General features: G+C 42.0%; 1 protein-coding gene across 1 annotated transcript in view; it reads right to left on the bottom strand.

Annotated features, from left to right (window-relative positions):
• Nucleotides 1-19,501, bottom strand: part of KCNH7 (potassium voltage-gated channel subfamily H member 7) — a 490,323-nt gene that overhangs the window by 54,601 nt on the left and 416,221 nt on the right. Inside the window, 1 exon segment of the mRNA XM_030210041.1 lies at nt 12,035-12,298. Coding sequence (XP_030065901.1) covers nt 12,035-12,298 — 264 coding nt within the window.

Genomic DNA, 19,501 nt, shown 5'->3' with positions numbered 1-19,501 from the left:
GACATTATTAATATGGGCAACTATTAAGACAGGTTATTTTACCAAAACCAATCAAATATAGAATCTCTGTGGACTCAGCTTATACAAAGCATTTATATTCAAAGGGGAAAAGGATCTTAGTAACCAAACACAGATTTTTGAGACTACTGCTCTTATAGTTTGCATTATAATGGTCCATGGCATCATTCATTGGTCCTAAAACCCCCTTATTTTTTAACTTATATTTTACTTTCAAGTGACTTTCAATATAAAGTATTTACAAACATACTCTAAAATATAATAAAATACTTGTCTGTTCAATTAGTTTGATGGAACACCTGCAGCAGCAAAACTCAAACTAAAGCACTATAACAGGCCAGCCTGACCTGACGGGACCTGTTTCACCAGTACAGACCAGCTTCTTTGGGGTCAAAAGTATTGGAGAGATCAGAAAAACTGCAGTGGACTGAATCTGAAGTGCACTACATATATCTGGCTGCAGACTTGAATTCAAAATGGTGCTGAACTGTATGCAGTGCACTTCAAATTCAGTCTGCTACAGCTTTTCTGTTTTGTCCCATACTTTTGACCTTGAAGAAGCCGGTCTGTACCAGCGAAATGGGTCCTGTTGGGTCAGTTTGTTAAAGAGCTCAGTATCAGCGGTTTAACTTGAGTTTTGCTGCTGCAGGTGTTGCATTGAACTAATTAATTTTATTATATTTTGGAGTATATTTGAGTAGAGAGGTGTGGTAGTCCACTTTTAAAGGTAATCAATAGAAATAAAACAAAATAAAACATGGAAAAGAAAATAAGATGATACCTTTTTTATTGGACATAACTTAATACATTTCTTGATTAGCTTTCGAAGGCTGCCCTTCTTTATCAGATCGGAAATAAGCAAATGTTGGTAGATGACAGTATATATAAGTGAAACATCAAAGCATTCCAGTGACAGTCTAACAGGATGGGGGTGGATAGGTGAGAGACAGGAAGAGGGACAGGGAGATATGCATGGAGACAGGAGGGTGACAAAGCAGTACAATTTTCAAAGCAGTACAATTTTATGGTTTATCATGGGCTAAAAAACCCAGATCTTTGTTAAGTCCTGTCTGGTGGGTGTCAAAATATTTAATCATTCTGACTTCAAAGGTCTTACGTTCCTGTATTGTTTTAAAGTTCCCTTTTAAGATTCTTACCATGAAGTCACTGGTACAGTGTTCTGATTTTGTAAAGTGCTGCCCCACAGGCGTGACATCTTTATTGGTACTGTCATTTTTCATATGGTGTCTATGTAAATTAAATCTCTTCTTTAGCATCTGACTGGTTTCTCCAATGTAGCAGCTTTTGTTGCATTTTTGACACTGAATGATATATACCACATTGGAAGATGAACACATGAAAGATTCCTTAATATTGAAAATTTTTCCTTTGTGAATGACCGTGGGGTCCTGCGAAATGTTTTGGCATAGTTTGCAGCTGGATATATTGCAAGGATGTGTGCCATTCTTTTCTTTTTGAGTCTGTGTTGGGAGCTTACTTCTAATTAGCTTGTGTTTTAAGTTGGGTGGCTGTCGGAAGGCCAGCACTGGTGGGGGTGGGAATATCTCTTTCAGTAATTCATCCTCCTGGAATAGAGGCTGCAGATCTTTTATGATTTTTCTTAATTTTTCCAGCTCTGGGTTGTATGTCACTATAAGGGGGATTCTGTCTGTGGGTATTTTTTCTTTGTACTGTAGCAGATTTTCCCTGGGTGTTTTGAGGGATGAGGCAATATTCTTGGAGATTATTTTGGGGTTGTAGCCTTTCTGTTCGAAGAATGCAGTCAGGGTTTCAAGGTGTCTGTCTCTGTCCCCTGGGTCAGAGCAGATACGGTGGTATCTTGTTGCTTGGCTGTAAATAATGGATCTTTTTTATGCGAAGGGTGGAAGCTGGAGTTGTGGAGGTAGCTACATTTGTCTGGTGATGTCTTATATATGGATGTTTGTATATATCCATCGCTGACTGACACTGTGGTGCCCAAAAAATTGACTTTTTCTGAGGAGTAGTCAATTTTGAATCTGATTGTAGGATGGTATGTATTGAAGGAATTGTAAAATTGTTTCAGAGTTTCTTCCCCCTCAGTCCAAATCATAAAAATGTCATTGATGTACCGGTAGTATTTTAGGGGTTTGGTCTGGTATGTATTCAGAAATGTCTCTTCCAGCTCAGCCATAAAGAGGTTGTCATATTGGGGTGCTGTCCTGGTGCCCATCGTAGTGCCCATTATTTGAAGATAGATATCATTGTTAAAGTGGAAATAGTTGTGAGTTAAAATAAATTTGATTAGTTTTGTAATGGTTTCTGGTGAGTATTGGTGGTCCAGTGTGGATGTTTTTAGGAGTTTCTCACATGCAGCTATGCCATCCACATGGGGAATGTTGCTGTATAGTGATTCTACATCCATCGTGACCAGAAGGGTACTTGGTGGTAATTGCTTGATATTTTTCAATTTATTCAGAAAGTCTGTGGTGTCTTGTATGAAGCTGTTTGTTTTGTGCACGAGAGGTTTCAGAATTCCCTCTATGAGTCCAGATATTTCCTCCGTGAGTGTGCCAATACCCGATATGATTGGTCTGTCAGGGTTTCCAGGTTTGTGAGTATATTTGAAAATACTTTGTAATGAAAGTCACTTGAAAATAAAATATAAATTAAAAAATAAGTTTTTTTGATCAGTGAATGATACTGTGAACTATTATAACATAGACTATAAGAGCAGTGATCTCAAAAATCTGTGTTTGGTTACTGAGATCCTTTTCCCTTTGAATATAAACACTTAGTATAAGCTTGGAGTCACAGAGATTCTGTATTTGATTGGTTGTGGTGTCTACACGATTTCTGTCATTTCCTGATATTTTGGAGTACAGGTTATTTTACTACAAGTTGTACTATTTTAGTACAAGGTTTTATTGCAGAAAATGGGACCCTGTACTAAAATAGCATAACTTGTGGTAAAATAACCCACCTTAATGGTAACCCATGTTTATAAATTATCCCTTTGTGTCTTCTTTTTGTGATCATGCATTCTGTATATTACTATGTTGCTGAATCATGTTAAATGTGATTTGAAAGCATGCTTGCTATAAATATACTTAATCCACATTGTACATTTTTTTAAGCAGGAAGTTTAATAAATTGGCCACATTGTTCCCTGGCTTTGCTGAGTGGCATCTTTTCCATATGGATCGCATGGATTTCATATAGTTTATATGACTTCACATTGTGTATTCTGTAAATACCACTAGGCTTACAGGTTCTAAGGAAAGCAAGAATGCAGATTTATATCCATTGTTCTAGGGACACAGCTGACTTACTACACAATGCTACAGTCCTGTTTTGATCTTTTGCAATGCATGTTTCCTACTCTTTTAGGATTCTCAGATCTAGCTACCATTCACCATGCCAACCCATCAAGCACAGTTTTCTTGCTTGTTAGGTAGACCTCAGAAATTCTGATGAAGGTACTGAACCATGTCTTCTTATATCTTCTTCTGGACCTGAATAAAAATATCTGAATGAACATTTTCTGTATTATTTTTATCTTGGAACACACAGGTTAAAGTATTAATGCTCTCTTAGAATTAAAAAAAAAGAAATTTAAATTGTCTTTTTCCCAGGCATTTTGGTGGTAATTTTATAAAGCATTTTCTCAGAGCCACTTTAACTGCAAATAATTATTGTATTTATGCTCACACGTAGTTAATATATCACCTTTCTTTGCAACAAAAATATCATCATGGTGAGAAGAAAAAATATTTCATGTAAGGAAATGAAAGCAATCTAATTCTAAGGATATTAAGGATAATTCAGATGGTTTATTTTTACATAATACTTATTTTTAATGCAAAGTAGTTCTAGTTCATTATTCTATTCATAGTGCACCCCTGAGTCTATAGAGGTCACCCAAAGTTGGGTGCTGGAATTTGCATGTGGAACCGAGATCCGCACACTGCTCAATTGATTAATGGGTGATAACAAGCACCAGTTAGGCACTTGATTAGTGTTAATAAGCTATTAATTGGAGTTGTGTGCGGATCTCCTCTGCACATTATTCTATAACATGGTGCCTAACTTTTCCTGCGCACAACTCAAAAGGTGTCATGGCCATGAAAGGGGCCTGGGTGGGTCATGGTTATTCACAAAAGTTGGGCACCATGTTATATAATAATACCTATCTCTTTCTAATTTTGGGCACTGGATGGAACCAGGCATAAGTCTGACATGCAAAGGGGCCTTTTACTAAAGGGTTGGAACGTGGCAATGGGTTTGCTGTGCGCCAATCCGGAACTACTACTGGGCTACTGCAGGAACCCGGAGGTAGTTCCCACCCCCAGTACTCACCATTTCCGGTGCTACAAAAATATTTTCTATTTTTGGTAGCACCGGTGCTTACCTAATGGTAATGCGCTGCCCGGTTACCGCTGGGTTAGCGAGGGAGCCCTTACCACCACCTCAATGGGTGGCGGTAAGTGCTCCCCCCTGAAATGGTCACATGGCAAATGGTTCACTTACCACAAGGCTATTTACATAATTACATAAGTATTGCCATACTGGGAAAGACCAGAGATCCATCGAGCCTAGCATCCTGTTTCCAACAGTGGCCAATCCAGGTCACAAATACCCGGCAAGATCTCCAAAATGTACAAAACATTTTATACTGCTTATCTCAGAAATAGTGGATTTTCCCCAAGTCCATTTAATAACGGTCTATGGACTTTTCCTTTTGGAAGCCGTCCAAACCTTTTTAAAACTCCGCTAAGCTAACCGCTTTTACCACATTCTCTGGCAACGAATTCCAGAGTTTAATTATACGTTGAGTGAAGAAAACTTTTCTCTGATTCATTTTAAATTTACTTCATTGTAGCTTCATCGCATGCCCCCTAGTCCTAGTATTTTTGGAAAGCGTGAACAGACACTTCACATCTACCCATTCAACTCCACTCATTATTTTATAGACCTTTATCATATCTCCCCTCAGCCGCCTTTTCTCCAAGCTGAAGAGCCCTAACCGCTTTAGCCTTTCCTCATAGGGAAAAAAAGATAGCCTTTTACCTGCTGTGGTAAAAGGGGGCCTCAGCACACATCAAAAACATGCACTGACGCTTTGTATTTGTAGACTATATAGAGTCAATTTTTGTTATTATTAATATTGCTTCCTTTTACTTCTTATTACTATACTAGTAAAAGAGGCCCGTTTCTGAGCAAATGAAACGGGCGCTAGCAAGGTTTTCGTCGCCAACACCCCCCTCCCTCCCTCCCTGGCCAACCCCTTCGTTGTTCTGCCATTGCTCCGCCCCCAATGTCATGATGTTTGACGCGAGGGCGGGGCCCGGAGCGATTTCCCACCCACCCCCGCCTCCCTGCCTCCATCCCTGCCAACCCCTTCGTTGTTCTGCCATTGCTCCGCCCTCGAGGGCGGGGCCCGGAGCGATTTTGGTGGCTTCACCACCACGAACCTTCGAACCTTTTTGAAGGAAGTCAGGGCTTGGCTTCACTGATGTCAGTGTCCTCAGAACGTTGAGGGTGAGTTTTATTATAGTAGATTTTGTATTGATTCCTTATCCTTAATTCACATTGTTGGATGTATCTTAAGAGTAAAAATAAATAATAATTAAAAAAAAACATGCATTGATGCTAGCGCAGGCCCCCTTTTACCGCAGCTTAGTAAAAGGACCCCAGAGTTAGGTACGACCTGCTTACTATGCATGTTGTCTTAATAGAATACAAGCTTTACGTGGATCTTCCCTGGTGCCTAACTTTCAGTGTCATATACAGAATCTGGCTCTATTTGTGGAATTCAACAGAGATTTCAATTTATGATTTACAAGCTGTCAAGTTCAACATTATGGTGTATCTACACGTACTGGGTGTAAACTCAGTCCTTAACTGACACCAGATAATTTCCACATAGAAATGGGAAAAACCTCCCACTTGATTTTGAGCAAGTTAGTCTGAAGCTGAATCTGGTTTCAATAAAACAAGAAAAAAAAATCAAGTCTTGTCATATCATATAGTCTAAACTAAGACCATTTGGATCATGTGTGGTCTTGAACAAAACACAGGTTTGTAGGCTGCTAAATTTAGCACCAGACTAAAACTGCAATGAGTTGCCAGGGAAGGGGTTGCCATAGCTGCAGTGACACAATTCTTCCATCTCTATCAGTGTGAAGAAAAGCTTTCAAACTGCAAGGGCTGTCACTCTGAGTTTTGAAGGATAAGCTTTTGACCTTTGCCGACAGGATCAGAGACTGAATTTTTAAACAATTAACATTTATTCCACTAGATTATTGGTTGCTATAAATTTAAAAGGCAATTTTCAAATCCATTTAGAGTGGACGTTATCAACGTGGGCTACCTTTAAGACAGGTTTTTTTTTTATTGTTAACCTTGGCTATAATAACTAAGGGGGTCTTTAACTAAAAATTAGCACATGTTATTTACAGCAGGGCCCATAGGAATAAAATGGGCCCTGTGGCAGATAACATGCCCTGATCTTTAGTATAATATCCCCAGAGTCTCATTGCATGAAATGTGGCCTGTGCTAAAATAGCATGGAGGGGCATAATCGAACTGGGCCGGCCATCTATAAGGGCGGCCATCTTCAAGGCCGGCCCTGTAAAGCGTCGTCCCAACAGTATTATCAAAACCAGGGCCGGTCTTAGGCAGAGGCGACCAATGCGGCCGCATAGGACCCCGCACCCAAGGGGGCCCCGCGCAGCCCACCTCAACTCTACCTCTGCTCCGACCTCCACTCGCCTCGGACGATGACCACATCATTCATGATGCTCCCGCGGCTCAGCCTCTCCGCTCCCGCCACCACCAGCGCGGTGCCCACCCCTGGCTTGGGCCCGCTAAGCCCGCCGTCAGCTCCCGAGTCCCCAGGCCCCGGCGACAGTAACTTTGCAGCGAGCCAGGCAGCGACGGCCCCGCGCCTGACAGTGACAGAAACGTTGCAGCACGACAGCTCACCTCCAGGCTCCAGCTTTTCACTTCCCGCTCAATGTCCCGCCTTCTGATGAGGCATTTCCTGTTTCCGCGAGGGCGGGAGTCACTGAGCAGGAAAAGCTGGAGCCTGGTCCGAGGTGGTGAGCCATCGTCACTGACTGTGGTGTGAGCGAGAGTGCGTGCAGACTCGGTGGAGCCGAGTGAGCAAAGCAACAGACAGGGCTGCCTACAACAGTTGTGCCAATCCATTAAGGCAGACAGCAAGCCAGGTATGATGATAGCTTTTTTTCTATAGGAAGAACCTTTTGAATTAAAGTACTGTCTGTCTCTGTGGTGGTGGTTTGAAATGTTTCAGCTGTATGTCCACCATTTTGTCAAAGGTTTTGCCTGCCTGGGACCCTTGCTTCCAGTGAGCAGAGCCACAGTAGTCCCCTTCTTCCCCTCTTCAGTCCCTGCCCACCTTTACCCATAGATATCCTTTTAATAATCTTTTACCTCCCTTCTTCAATGCACCTTAATTTTATTAATTCTTCCTTCTGAGCCTTACTCATCCTCCCCTAAGTGGTCCCATATGCCTCATCATTCCCCAGGGTTCACCCCAAGTCTCACCTGTACTCCACTACACCTCAGTCACCCTCCACCCTCCCAGTATCATTCATTGTCTCACTAGTGCTGCCACACATCTCCATCTATCTTCCTCCCTTAGTGTTCTCCCACTCCAGATCCTGTTATCCTTTCCCAATATTTATGTCCAAGCCTCTCATCTCCCCAGTAGCCTGTATTACAGCCTTAGTCATCCTTGCTGCAGTGCTCCCCTAACTTCATTCATTCTTCCGCTCTCACTCATCCTGCCTCCCCAGTGTTTCCCCTATTGTTAGTCACTTAATTTCTCCACTGCTTCCCCAGGTATCTCCCTTCTACTCTCCACATCCAGTGACTCTTCCCTCTTCACCTCCCTCCAGCATCTCTCCCTATCCCTCTATGTCCAGTATCACCCATCTCTCTTTTCCTCTCCATGTCCACTGTTTCCCGGCATTTCTGTCCTATTCCCTTGTACCCCTGGTGGTCTAGTATCTTCTCCACGGTCCCTATTTCATCTCATGGCCTCAGCATGCACCTCACACCATCTCCCCTCCAAATGGGGCCAGCCCTATCACTTAGGCAATTGCCTCGGACAGCAGCAGTACAATTACCATGGCTACCTTCGCCTGTCTCTCAGGTTCCAGTACAATAATCTTATCAATGGGGTGGAGCTAGGGTGGGGGCGGGGCTAGGATGGGGCCCCACCAAATTGGTCTGCACAGGGCCCCGTACTTGCTAAGACCGGCCCTGATCAAAACAAGATGGCTGGCCATCTTTCGCTTCGATAATACAGTTGGAGCCAGCCAAATCTCAACATTTGGGCCGGCTTTAGAGATGGTTGGCATTGGTTTTCAGCGATAATGGAAACTAATGGCGGCCATCTCAAACCCGGACAAATCCAAGGCATTTGGTCATGGGAGGAGCCAGCATTTGTAGTGCACTGGTCCCCCTGACATGCCAGGACACCAACCGGGCACCCTAGGGGGCGCTGCAGTGTACTTCAAAAATTGCTCCCAGGTGCATACCTCCCTTATCTTGTGTGCTGAGCCCCCCAAAACCCACTACCCACAACTGTACACCACTACCGTAGCCCTTAGGGATGAAGGGGGGCACCTACATGTGGGTACAGTGGATTTTGGGGGGGGGGTGAGAAGGCTCCCATTTACCACCACAAGTGTAACAGGTAGGGGGGGATGGGCCTGTGTCCGCCTGCCTGAAGTGCACTGCACCCACTAAAAACTGCTCTAGGGACCTGCATACTGCTGTCAGGGAGCTGGGTATGACATTTGAGGCTGGCAAAAAAATGTTTTTTAATTTTTTTTTTGGGTGGGAGAGGTTTGCTGACCACTGGAAAAGTCAGGGGAGGTCATCCCCGATTCCCTCCGGTGGTCATCTGGTCATTCGGGTACCTTTTTGAGGCTTGGTCATTAACAAAAAGGGACCAAGTAAAGTAGGCCAAATGCTCATCAGGGCTGGCTTTCTTTTTTCCATTATCGGGCGAAGCCGGCCATCTCGTAACCACGCCCCCGTCCCGCCTTCTGTACCCTGCCGACATGCCCCCTTGAAGTTTGGCCGGCTCCGTGACGGAAAGCAGTTGAAGCCTGCCAAAATCGGCTTTCAATAATACCGATTTGGCTGGGTTTAGGAGATGGCTGGCCATCTCCCGATTTGTGTCAGAAGATGGCTGGCCTTCTCGTTCGAAAATAAGCAGGATGGTAGCACATGTTGGTAACTTCCCTGCTTAACTGGGTAAAGTGGTCTGTCTGACAATTGCCGTCTGACTGGTGTTCATTCCCATAACACATGTACTTTTTGCAATGTTAAAATGAGGACATTTCCATAAGTTGTGTTTAGGTCATACTTGACATTTTTAGAAGTATGTATGCTATCCCTCTTCATTTACCTGCATAAATAGCAGGGGCAAAATTATACAGACAAGGTTGGTGTGACTTTGAAGAGAGCTACTTGGGCAGTCTCTCTTTGTAAGTTAAATACAAAACTATACATGATATAAAAATACTCATAGATATTGTATTACTCAAAATTTTCCAATGTAGGGTTCCTTTTACTAAGCTGTGGACCCTTACACAGGTCTTTCCTGCATGCTAAGATCTTTTTTACTGAAAGGTGTAAAGATCCTGTTTATTTCATTTATGGTCGTTCACTAATATTGCCATTACCTTGTGGCTATTTTTAACAATTAACTTGTAGGCAGTAATGGCTCTTATATTATCCAAATGCTAACCAGTTAGTGCATGGCAACGAAGATGCATTAACTGGTTAGCACAGGAACATCCATTGTCTGCCTCGGACATGCCCCACAAAATACTAAGGTGCACTGAAAAATGGCCTGCGGTAGTGTAGACATGTGTTTTGGGCGCACGCAGAATTATTTTTCAGAGCACCTACAAAAAATGCCCTCTTTTTTTGCTGAAAACAGATGTGTGGCAAAATCAAAATTGCCACGCGTCCATTTTGGGTCTGAGACCTTACCACCAGCCATTTACCTAATGGTAAAGAATCCTGGTGGTAATGACCTAAGCGCACCAAATGCCACTTGGCGCTTGTCTGTTACACGTGCCCGAAAATAAAAAATATTTTTCAGACGTGCGTATCGGCTGCACGCCAAAAATGAAATTACTGCAAAAGTCACACAGTAGTTGGGGAGTAACTCCATTTTGGCACGCATTGGGTGTACGTAGATGCTTACGCAGCTTAGTAAAAGGGCCCCTAAGATTTTTTTAGTGTGTGGCTAGCCCATGTACCTTCTTAAATTACCACATGATGCTGTAGTGAGTCCTATGGCACTCCATATTTTACAGGATAAAAAGAAAAGTAGGGTATGTGATGACACTTCCAACACAAAATCAAGAAGGCATAAGGTCCAAATGAATGGGGAATTTATTGTAATCAAAACATGGTGGCTTGTTTTGGCGTTGCAGCCTGCGTCAGGAATCTGAAGAAATGTAGCCACACTGATGCCTGGAAACAAACAGAAGGCCTGAAGAACTCTTATGGTATGGAGTCCAAAAGTGACAGGGGCAGGCAGTGGATGTTCCTCTGCTAACCAGTTAGCGCATCTATATTACCATGCAATAACTTGTGGACGAAGAAATGTCACTTCACAGTGTTGTTGTGCACAAAAGTCTCCTTCACAAAGATGCCTCTTTGGGACTCCATACCATAGGAGTTCTTCAGGCCTTCTGTTTGTTTCCAGGCATCATTGTGACTGTACTTCCTCAGACTCTTGGCGCAGGTGGCAATATCAAAACACAGTACTGTGTTGAGTCTCATCATTTGGACCTTATGCATTCTTGATTTTGTGTTGGAAACAACATCAGACACCCTACTTTACTTTTTTTCCTGCGATTCATCACAGTGGTGTCTCCGTTCCTCCACCTCTGGTAGTTTTCTTTTTTCCACTCTATTTTTTGATGCATCTAACACTGCTTAGTATAAGGGCCTTTTAGTAATATCTTTTATAAAATGTTGAGTGGTTCCAGCTTGCAATGAGGCAGGGCAGAAGGATGGGTTGTAGCACATGCTAATATAATCACAGCCCTCAGATTGTAAACTCTGTAGCAGAATTTTTAAAATTCTGAAGCAATTATGTGGCTTATTTCACAAATTAGCACATCTTGTCACATTAAAAATGTATAAAAATATTATAAAACTGGCATTTTTTGGCATCTTTCATGTGCTCAAATTTTTTGACTCTTTTCTGGGGGAAAGAGGTCTTATTGTTGATGCTGGGAAGGAAGGAGGGAGGGAGGGAGGGAGGGAGGGAGGGAGATAGCATATAAAAGAAGGAATCTGGGGGACTAAGAGAACGAAAGGATCTCAGCAGGATGGACAGATGAACAGGGGATAGAGGGATGGATGGGTCTAGGGAGTGGAAGGAAAAGAAGAGGAAAATTATTACACATAGAAAGGAGAGGGAAAGGGAAGGAGGGAGGAGAGGGATTGTGGAGGAGTCAAGGAGATAGGGTTGATCCTGCAGGGGATAGCAGTCATAGGAGCCAACATTTCAGAATGGTGGGGGGTGCTAAGCCATCACAAATCGCCCCTCATTAGACAAAGTGAAGGCATTTGGTCAGTATTAAGTGTTCTCAAGCCCCCACCTATGATAGTAGTATTCTTATTCATATATTTATTTCAGGCCACACATTAAATCTAATTAGTGTCAAAAATTGCTTGTTAAAAAGTTAATTATTGGCACTAATTGGTTGTTATTCTATTAAATTGCATGCACAAATTGGGGCCACACCTAAATTTGCACATGCAATTTTTGGCGACCTGTATAAAATCGGGGCAACCTGTGGCAAAGAAGCATTTAAAACTGGAGCCCATTTAGCATTCATGATAAAAGGTGTACTTATTTAAATCTTTTAGACTATGATGAGAAAAGCAGTAAGACTTAGGAAAAGTGATAGGAATAAATTCAGAAACACAGCTTTCTCATTCTTCATATAATCTTTTTAAAACACATTACCTTTGTAAGAATGACTTCTTTTGTTGATGATGATTCTCTCAGATGTCCGCAGAGAGTCATCAAATTTCAAGCCAGATGGTTTCCTTACAAATGCAGCATAATCAAGGATATCAACAAATAGTGGTTTCTGCTCACCATCAATCGAAGATGTAAAAGAAGAAGAGCTGTGTTTTTTCTCTTCTGAATATGCGTTCACACACTGATGGTGTTTGGCATTATTCATAGAATTTTCAGAGTCATTCTGACTACTTTCTCTGTCACAGTCTGCAAGAAGGAGATCCCACATTATAAAATCCTGTGCAAGGTCATGCATTTACAAAAAAATAAACGTTAAATAAGAAATTAATGAACTGGGAAGGCAAAAATCAAAACAAAAAACAAAGTAACTCCCTATGAGGGGGTTTATAGAACTCTGCCCCTCTCCCTTAAGAACAGTCCCATAGACAGCCTGAGCCACCTTAAGAGCACTAGTCCCACCTGGGAGGAAGTGATCTGGGAGGAGGGGTGGAGCCTAAACCAGAAAGCATATAAGAGACGGCCTGATTGAGGTTAAGCAGGCTCAGAGAGAAGAAGGAATTGAAGCCCCAGTGCATGGCACCACCACCACCACCTATGGTTAAGAATTGTGACCTGGTAGAGGTAAGCCATTTTTGCTTCTTTTTAAAGACTGACAAGCCTTGCTCTGAGGTCTGGCTGGAGCCAGACCCTAGTACTCGGAGAAGAACCCAGAAAGATTCACAGGCTGTGTTTGGGGAAGGGCCGCCCTACCAGCCACAGACTGTGTTCAGGCCTTGCCAGCCTGAGGCCTGCTTAAGACTGCTTATTGAACTATAGAGGTGTTCTATCTTTTGTTCCCGGTCCTATGATGCAACAGGCTCCAGGATTCAATTAAATAGACACTTGTTTTCATTTATATCCCTTTATCTGGTAGTGTTTTTTCAAAGGCCCACCCTGAACCCTCACTCGGGGTGTCACATTTCCCCTATACAAAACAATAAAAATGTTTCTCTTATACCCTACATTGGCTTAACATAATGTGGAAAGGGGAGATTGTAGGGATATAGAGGAAAAAGTTTTAGGGCCAGATTCAGTAAATGGTGCAGAAATTTAGGTGCTGGGAAAAATCTGTGCTAAGCACTATTCTATAAATGGTGTGCTGGGCTGAGCACCCTTTATAGAAGAATGCTTAGAGCAGATTCCTGCACTCACCTTTGTGCAGTTGAAACCTGATGTGAATCCTGGCATGCAAGTTAGGTACATAACCATAATATTCTATAACACTGTGCCTAAATATATGAAATGCCCCTGATCTACCCATGCCCCTTCTATGTTCATGCTTCCTTTTGGGTCGCACGCGAGACCCTTTGAGCACACGGCATTATAGAATACAGTGTAGGCAGATGCACGTCAATCCAAAATAATGCCAATAACTTCAATTAACTCCAATAATTGGTTGTTAACACCCATTTGACAAATTAGTTTGTATGCACATCTGGGCTCTGCACCCAAATTTGGGTGACCTATATAGAATCCAGGTGTTAGGGCCCAAGGAAGGCTTTACAAAATCAAATAATGGCTAATAAGACACTGGAGGCCCTGCAGGGCTTGTAAAGTGTTAATCAGCAGTGGCGAGCAGTTTGTGATATCGGGTATTGTGAGGAGTGGCCTAATGGTTAGGGTGGTGGACTTTGGTCCTGGGGAACTGAGGAACTGAGTTCAATTCCCGGCACAGGCAGCTCCTTGTGACTCTGGGCAAGTCACTTAACCCTCCATTGCCTGCCGCATTGAGCCTGCCATGAGTGGGAAAGCGCGGGGTATAAATGTAATAAAAATTAAAAAAAAATAAAAATAAGGCCCCATCTGGATCCCCAATGATAGCAAGAGGTAGAGGAGTGGGGGGATTGTTCTTCTGGGGGTGGGTGGGCCTTCTGTAGGGGGGGTTTAAGTTGGGGGGGGGGCGGAAGCCTGGGGGTACCTTGATCTGACATGGCTTTGAGGATAATATTCCTGGGCTGCAGGAATAACACTACTTGTGAGGTGGTTCGCAAACAGCATTATTCTTTTCCCCCGGGATCCCGCAGGTTGCTGAATCGCATGGGGAATGAAGGTGCGGTAAAATGTAAACTTTTACCGCACCTCATTGAATTCTTCCTTAGTTATTATTTCACTGTCTTAACTTGATAAATCCAGTCCTAGTATTATATAGCTTTCAGACAAATCAAAATAGGTTCCATAAACAAAACCTTGAAAATAGTTCTGAATGAGTATTTTAATTTTGCATTTCAGATGCTCTGCTCTGGCATTCTGATGCTGTTTCTTACGTCAGGACCCAGTTAGCAAAACATGATTTGCATAGACTTTTTTCTACAACAGGACATTACATGCACATTCAAATGGCTTTTTAATATTTCTTGTTTTTATCTTAAATTTAATTAAACTGCTTTACACACATGACAGATACCTTAAAAGAGGGATAGTAACTACATTTAAAACACTACACTTGCTTGCAATCTCTACACCTCAGCTTCATTTTTCCCTTGGAAGTACAGCTAAAGTGTATTGCATTTTCCTGGCCCTTTCTCTTAGCACTCCTCTATGTAGCTCTGACTTGCTATAAAATGTGTGAGACTCCCTGATGTCTATTACTAACCATTTGCCATGAAAATGGCATTATGGTCTCAGCATCATCCAAAAATACTCAAGTATATCAGAGCAGCATGCAGTGATTGCCAATATTGTTGGGCTTTATCAGTTCCTAAGTTGAGGCTATCTCTCTTTCTTTCCTGTGGTTTCTAATCCTGATCCTCCTTTGACTTCCTGCATGAACCTTAATAATTGGGTAATAGTATTCCTAATAAAAACTGTAAACTCTTTGAGTCAGAAAGCAGGCCAAGTAATGTCCGTGATAAGCACCATAGTCAATCTATAGTCATGTCATTGTGCTAATGTGAGAGTAATATGAAGGGACAGCAGACATTTGACTGAAATCTTCACATTCTCATCCCACATTGTCCATTTCTGGGAGGTCTGGTGGAGCATTCAAACATAATAAGAGAAATGTTATCAACTTTTTTCCAAATGGAAAAACCTGTTTTCCGCACAAGCACTGAAAGGACTTTTATAAAATTACCCCAGGTGTTAAGCACATAAGTGCAGTGAGTAAAAAACACAATTTTACGTGACTCACTTGCAGGCGTCTTCTGGGGGTGGAGCTTGGGAGGAGTCTGGGTGGAGCCATGATTTATCTACTTTATAAAATATACATGTAGACATGTACTTTACATACAAACATTTACATCTGCTTCCAAGCATTTAGAAATGTCTGCAGCTTCTCCTGGGGCCCTGTTTACAAAGCCGCTCTGTAGGCGCACTAACATTTTTAGCAAACGCTAAAAATGAGCATGCACCAACGCTACAGACACCCGTAGGAATATATGGGTTTCTCTAGCATTAGCGTGCGCTAAAAACGCTAGTGCGTTAGTAAACCGGGGCGTTGGTATTTTATACCTATGAGTCTTTACAAAATAGATTAGAAATAGGCACCTACTTGGCCTTCACACCTAGGTGACTTGCTATAAGCTTACTCTCAAATATGCACACCTTTGCAGCATATGACCTTCTACAAGCTTCAACTCAACTATTGATATTTAAGGGTAAGGTTAATGTATTTTGATATACTGCCTTTCTGTGGTACAATCAATGCAGTTTACATATTATATATATATATATATATATATATATATATATATATATATATATATATATATATATATATCATCAGAATCCCTCTAACCCTCTTTTCAATCCTATACTGATGTTTTTAGGAATACCCAGAGAGATATACCTCATTAACCAGCATTATGTCTGCATCAATGCTCCAAGATTGAGTGATGCAACAAATGACAGCAGAACAGTCAATAAACAGCTTAGCAATAACAGAAGTCTTATACACAAATCTATCATAGACATATGCCAGTTTCAATTGTGCAGTTGAAGCTGCCAAATTCAGGACCTGGACAATGTTCAATATCACTTCCTAATGCCTCACCACTTTACATGCTAACAGCTAGATATTCCAGAATCTCCTCAGCTATTAAAATATCTGATGAATCTGAAAATCCCTCACACAAGGATTCATCAGATTCTCTGCCTATCAATAACCTGCTCCACGCAGTATGTGCCTGTCTCCTGCTTCTCCTCCTCTATTCTGTACTGCCTCTGCTGTTTTTGTCCCTCTGTAGAATTGGAAGCAGATAACTGGTCTTTCATTTTTCACTGGAAGCTGTAGCTGTTGGTATTTTCCACTTAGATTACATGGGATTGAAGATCATCCTGTCAGTTCCTTCCCTCTAGTGCTGCTTCTGACTCTAGATCTCTTGGGGATATCAACTAACTTCCTACTTTTGCTTCTACCATCCTTTCCATGTTTACCCCTTCCAAGTACTGGGATTTATCAGACTAGATTGTAAGTGCTATAGATCAAAGAATGTCTCTTATATGCCATGATACATTTTGTTTCAGAAAATTTGAAGATCCATCTTTTTGAACAATTATTGCAAAAGTTTTAAGCTGAGCTAAATGTCTAAACTTATTGAAGATTTTCAGCTTTAGGATCACAGTCAGCCAATTGCATTATAATTGGGGATTACATATTCTTTTGAATGATATGTTGATTATAAAGCATGTTTTGTTTATATTATTAATTTAGATCAGGGGTTCTCAATCTAGTCCTCGGAAACGCTGTGCTAGTCAGGTTTTCAGGATTCCCACAGTGAAGAAGCATGAGATAAATTTGCATATAATGGAGGTAGTGCATGCAAATTTATCTCATGCATATTCATTGTGGATATCATGAAAACCTGACTGGCTAGGTGTGTCCTGAGGACAGGGTTGAGAACTCCTGATTTAGATTGCTATCCATATTTTACTGAATGCTTAGGTCTTTTACGTTGTACATTTTAAATACTATCTAATTTGTTTTATACTTTATGGGGTAATTCTCTAACAATGCATTTAGATATAGATGTCTACTTTCTTTTATAGCATGCTAGTTTGACAGGTGAAATATGTGCCTATAATTTAGGCGTGGGCACTTACATAAGTCATAGAGCTGGTGTAATTGCTACTGCCTAAATGCTGCAGATATACATGTCAGGATTGCTGGACATACTTAGATTAATATGAAACCAGCTTGACATACTTACATTAATATTAAACCAACTTCTGACTTCTGATAACTCCCCCTCCCTAAGGAATCACTAAGGATAGCATATGGACCAAATGGTGCTCAGCTGCCTGCTAGCCCTGTGTTTTCTTAATTACTCCTGATTAGCATGCCTATGTCCTCTCTGGGCATCTGGGAGCAGTGTTCTTGGTGAGAACAAAAGCAAGCCATACAGATAGGCTCCAGAACTAGGGACTTCAAAGAGGAGAACCTGTGAAAATGGTCACCTTCCTGACTTTAGAAAGTAAACTGGAGTTGGTAAAGGAAGAGCTGAAATCAAAGGCTGGGAAGAAAAGAAGTTACTACTACTATTATTTAGCATTTCTATAGCGCTACAAAGCGTACGCAGCGCTGCACAAACATAGAAGAAAGACAGTTCCTGCTCAAAGAGCTTACAATCTAATAGACAAAAATAAAGCAAGCAAATCAATTAATGTGTAGAGGAAAGAGGAGAGGAGGGTAGGTGGGGCGAGTGGTTACAAGTCAAAAGCAATGTTAAAGAGGTGGGCTTTCAATCTAGATTTAAAGATGTTTCCTTCCACCTAATTTTTCTGCCTCATCGTTAGGTGGTTTCTACAGTCCTAGCTGTAGATAAGCTAATTGGTAATGAAGTCTCTGATTCTAGTTTCCACACCTTTTATCATGTGTGTGCAGGGAGGAGGCCATGTTTTGCAATGACCTCTGTACTTGTGTTATCAGTATCTCTCTGCCTTTGCCTTTTTGTGTTGCTTCAGTTTCTTTCGTATCTGTTTCCACTGCTCAGTCATTTTCTGTCCTTAAGAGCCATTATCGCGCTTCTCCTATCCTTGCCTCTGTCCTGCTGTGCTTATTCATATCACATTGTTTACCTAGCTGTGTAAGCAAGATTTACCTGTGCCCTCCTACCTGCCCTTCCATGCAGTCTCCATCCACTCATTCCCCCATCGCATCTTTTGTCTTCTGACCCCTTCAACCAACAATCTTGCCTATCTGTCTGATCCTCATTCTGGTCTCTATTACTGCTATTTTGCTTCCCCTTGACACATCCACCTGCTCCCTTCCCTTGCCATATCAACAACTTTTCCTCTGCCCAGGATGCTAATACTATGGTGTCAATGCTATGGGTCAACAGGACGACTTTGGATGAGTGTTAGTGGCATCTGCTTTATGCTACTACAGCTTTCCAGTGACAATCTGCTGCCACCCCAGTCTTGCAAAACCACTGGCTTGACTTGCCATTTGTCATGTAAGATTCCACTTCTCTGCACGGCCCTGTCTCCAAATTTCAGATAGATGAATGGATACAATCAGGGCATTAGGGGTCTGATTTTATAACAGGACATCTATATGAGAGGTTAACCTATTTTGTAAAGGTAACATAGCACACAAGTAGCAGCACCACCACCCATGCCCTCCCATGTTCCACCTACGTGCTATAAGCAGAGATTTATAAAGCAGAGCACAGGGCTCTGCTCAGGTCACTTCTCTCTTTGTCTTTCTCTCTGCACGCACCCATCTCCAGCCCGATGTTAAATGGCAGCAGATATGCGCTGCATGCCTACCATGTGGGTAGCATGTGAGACCTTACTGCTATGTCAATGGATGGTGGTAAGTTCTCAGGCTGAAAATGGACACACACTGGTTTTTATTTTACCACACGTCCATTTTCCGGCCCCTTAAAAAAAGCCCCTTTTTCTAGGATGTGGCAAAATCCCCTTAATGCGTTGTACAGCAAGAATAAGTCAAACATAAGCAATAAACAATTACAGCAATAAAAATATTCAAACAACAATACTTAGTATGGCATAGTATGATACATTACCATGTCAACACAATACACAATAAAACATTTTAATAGACAGCTTAGGGTGTATGCCAAGATATAATTTATAGATATGTAAGATAGAGTAATAGGAGTTAGAAACTAAGATGCTTGAATGTTATCTTAGCTTGAGTAGAAGTGAGATGGTATATTGACAAGTGAACATGTCCTGTTATAGTATGTGCAGTCGGTATCATTCCTTGTGTGCATGTGTGACTAGTTAGTACAGAGCCGGTGGTGGGAAGCGGGGCTGGTGGTTGGGAGGCGGGGATAGTGCTGGGCAGACTTATACGGTCTGTGCCAGAGCCGGTGGTTGGGAGGCGGGGCTGGTGGTTGGGAGGCGGGGATAGTGCTGGGCAGACTTATACGGTCTGTGCCCTAAAGAACACAGGTACAAATCAAAGTACGGTATACACAAAAATTAGCACATATGAGTTATCTT

This window comes from Microcaecilia unicolor, chromosome 7, assembly GCF_901765095.1.
Source record: "Microcaecilia unicolor chromosome 7, aMicUni1.1, whole genome shotgun sequence".
In the NCBI taxonomy this organism is placed as follows: domain Eukaryota; kingdom Metazoa; phylum Chordata; class Amphibia; order Gymnophiona; family Siphonopidae; genus Microcaecilia; species Microcaecilia unicolor.
The sequence above is the reverse complement of the archived record's forward strand: the minus strand, read 5'-3'. Positions and strand labels throughout refer to the sequence as shown.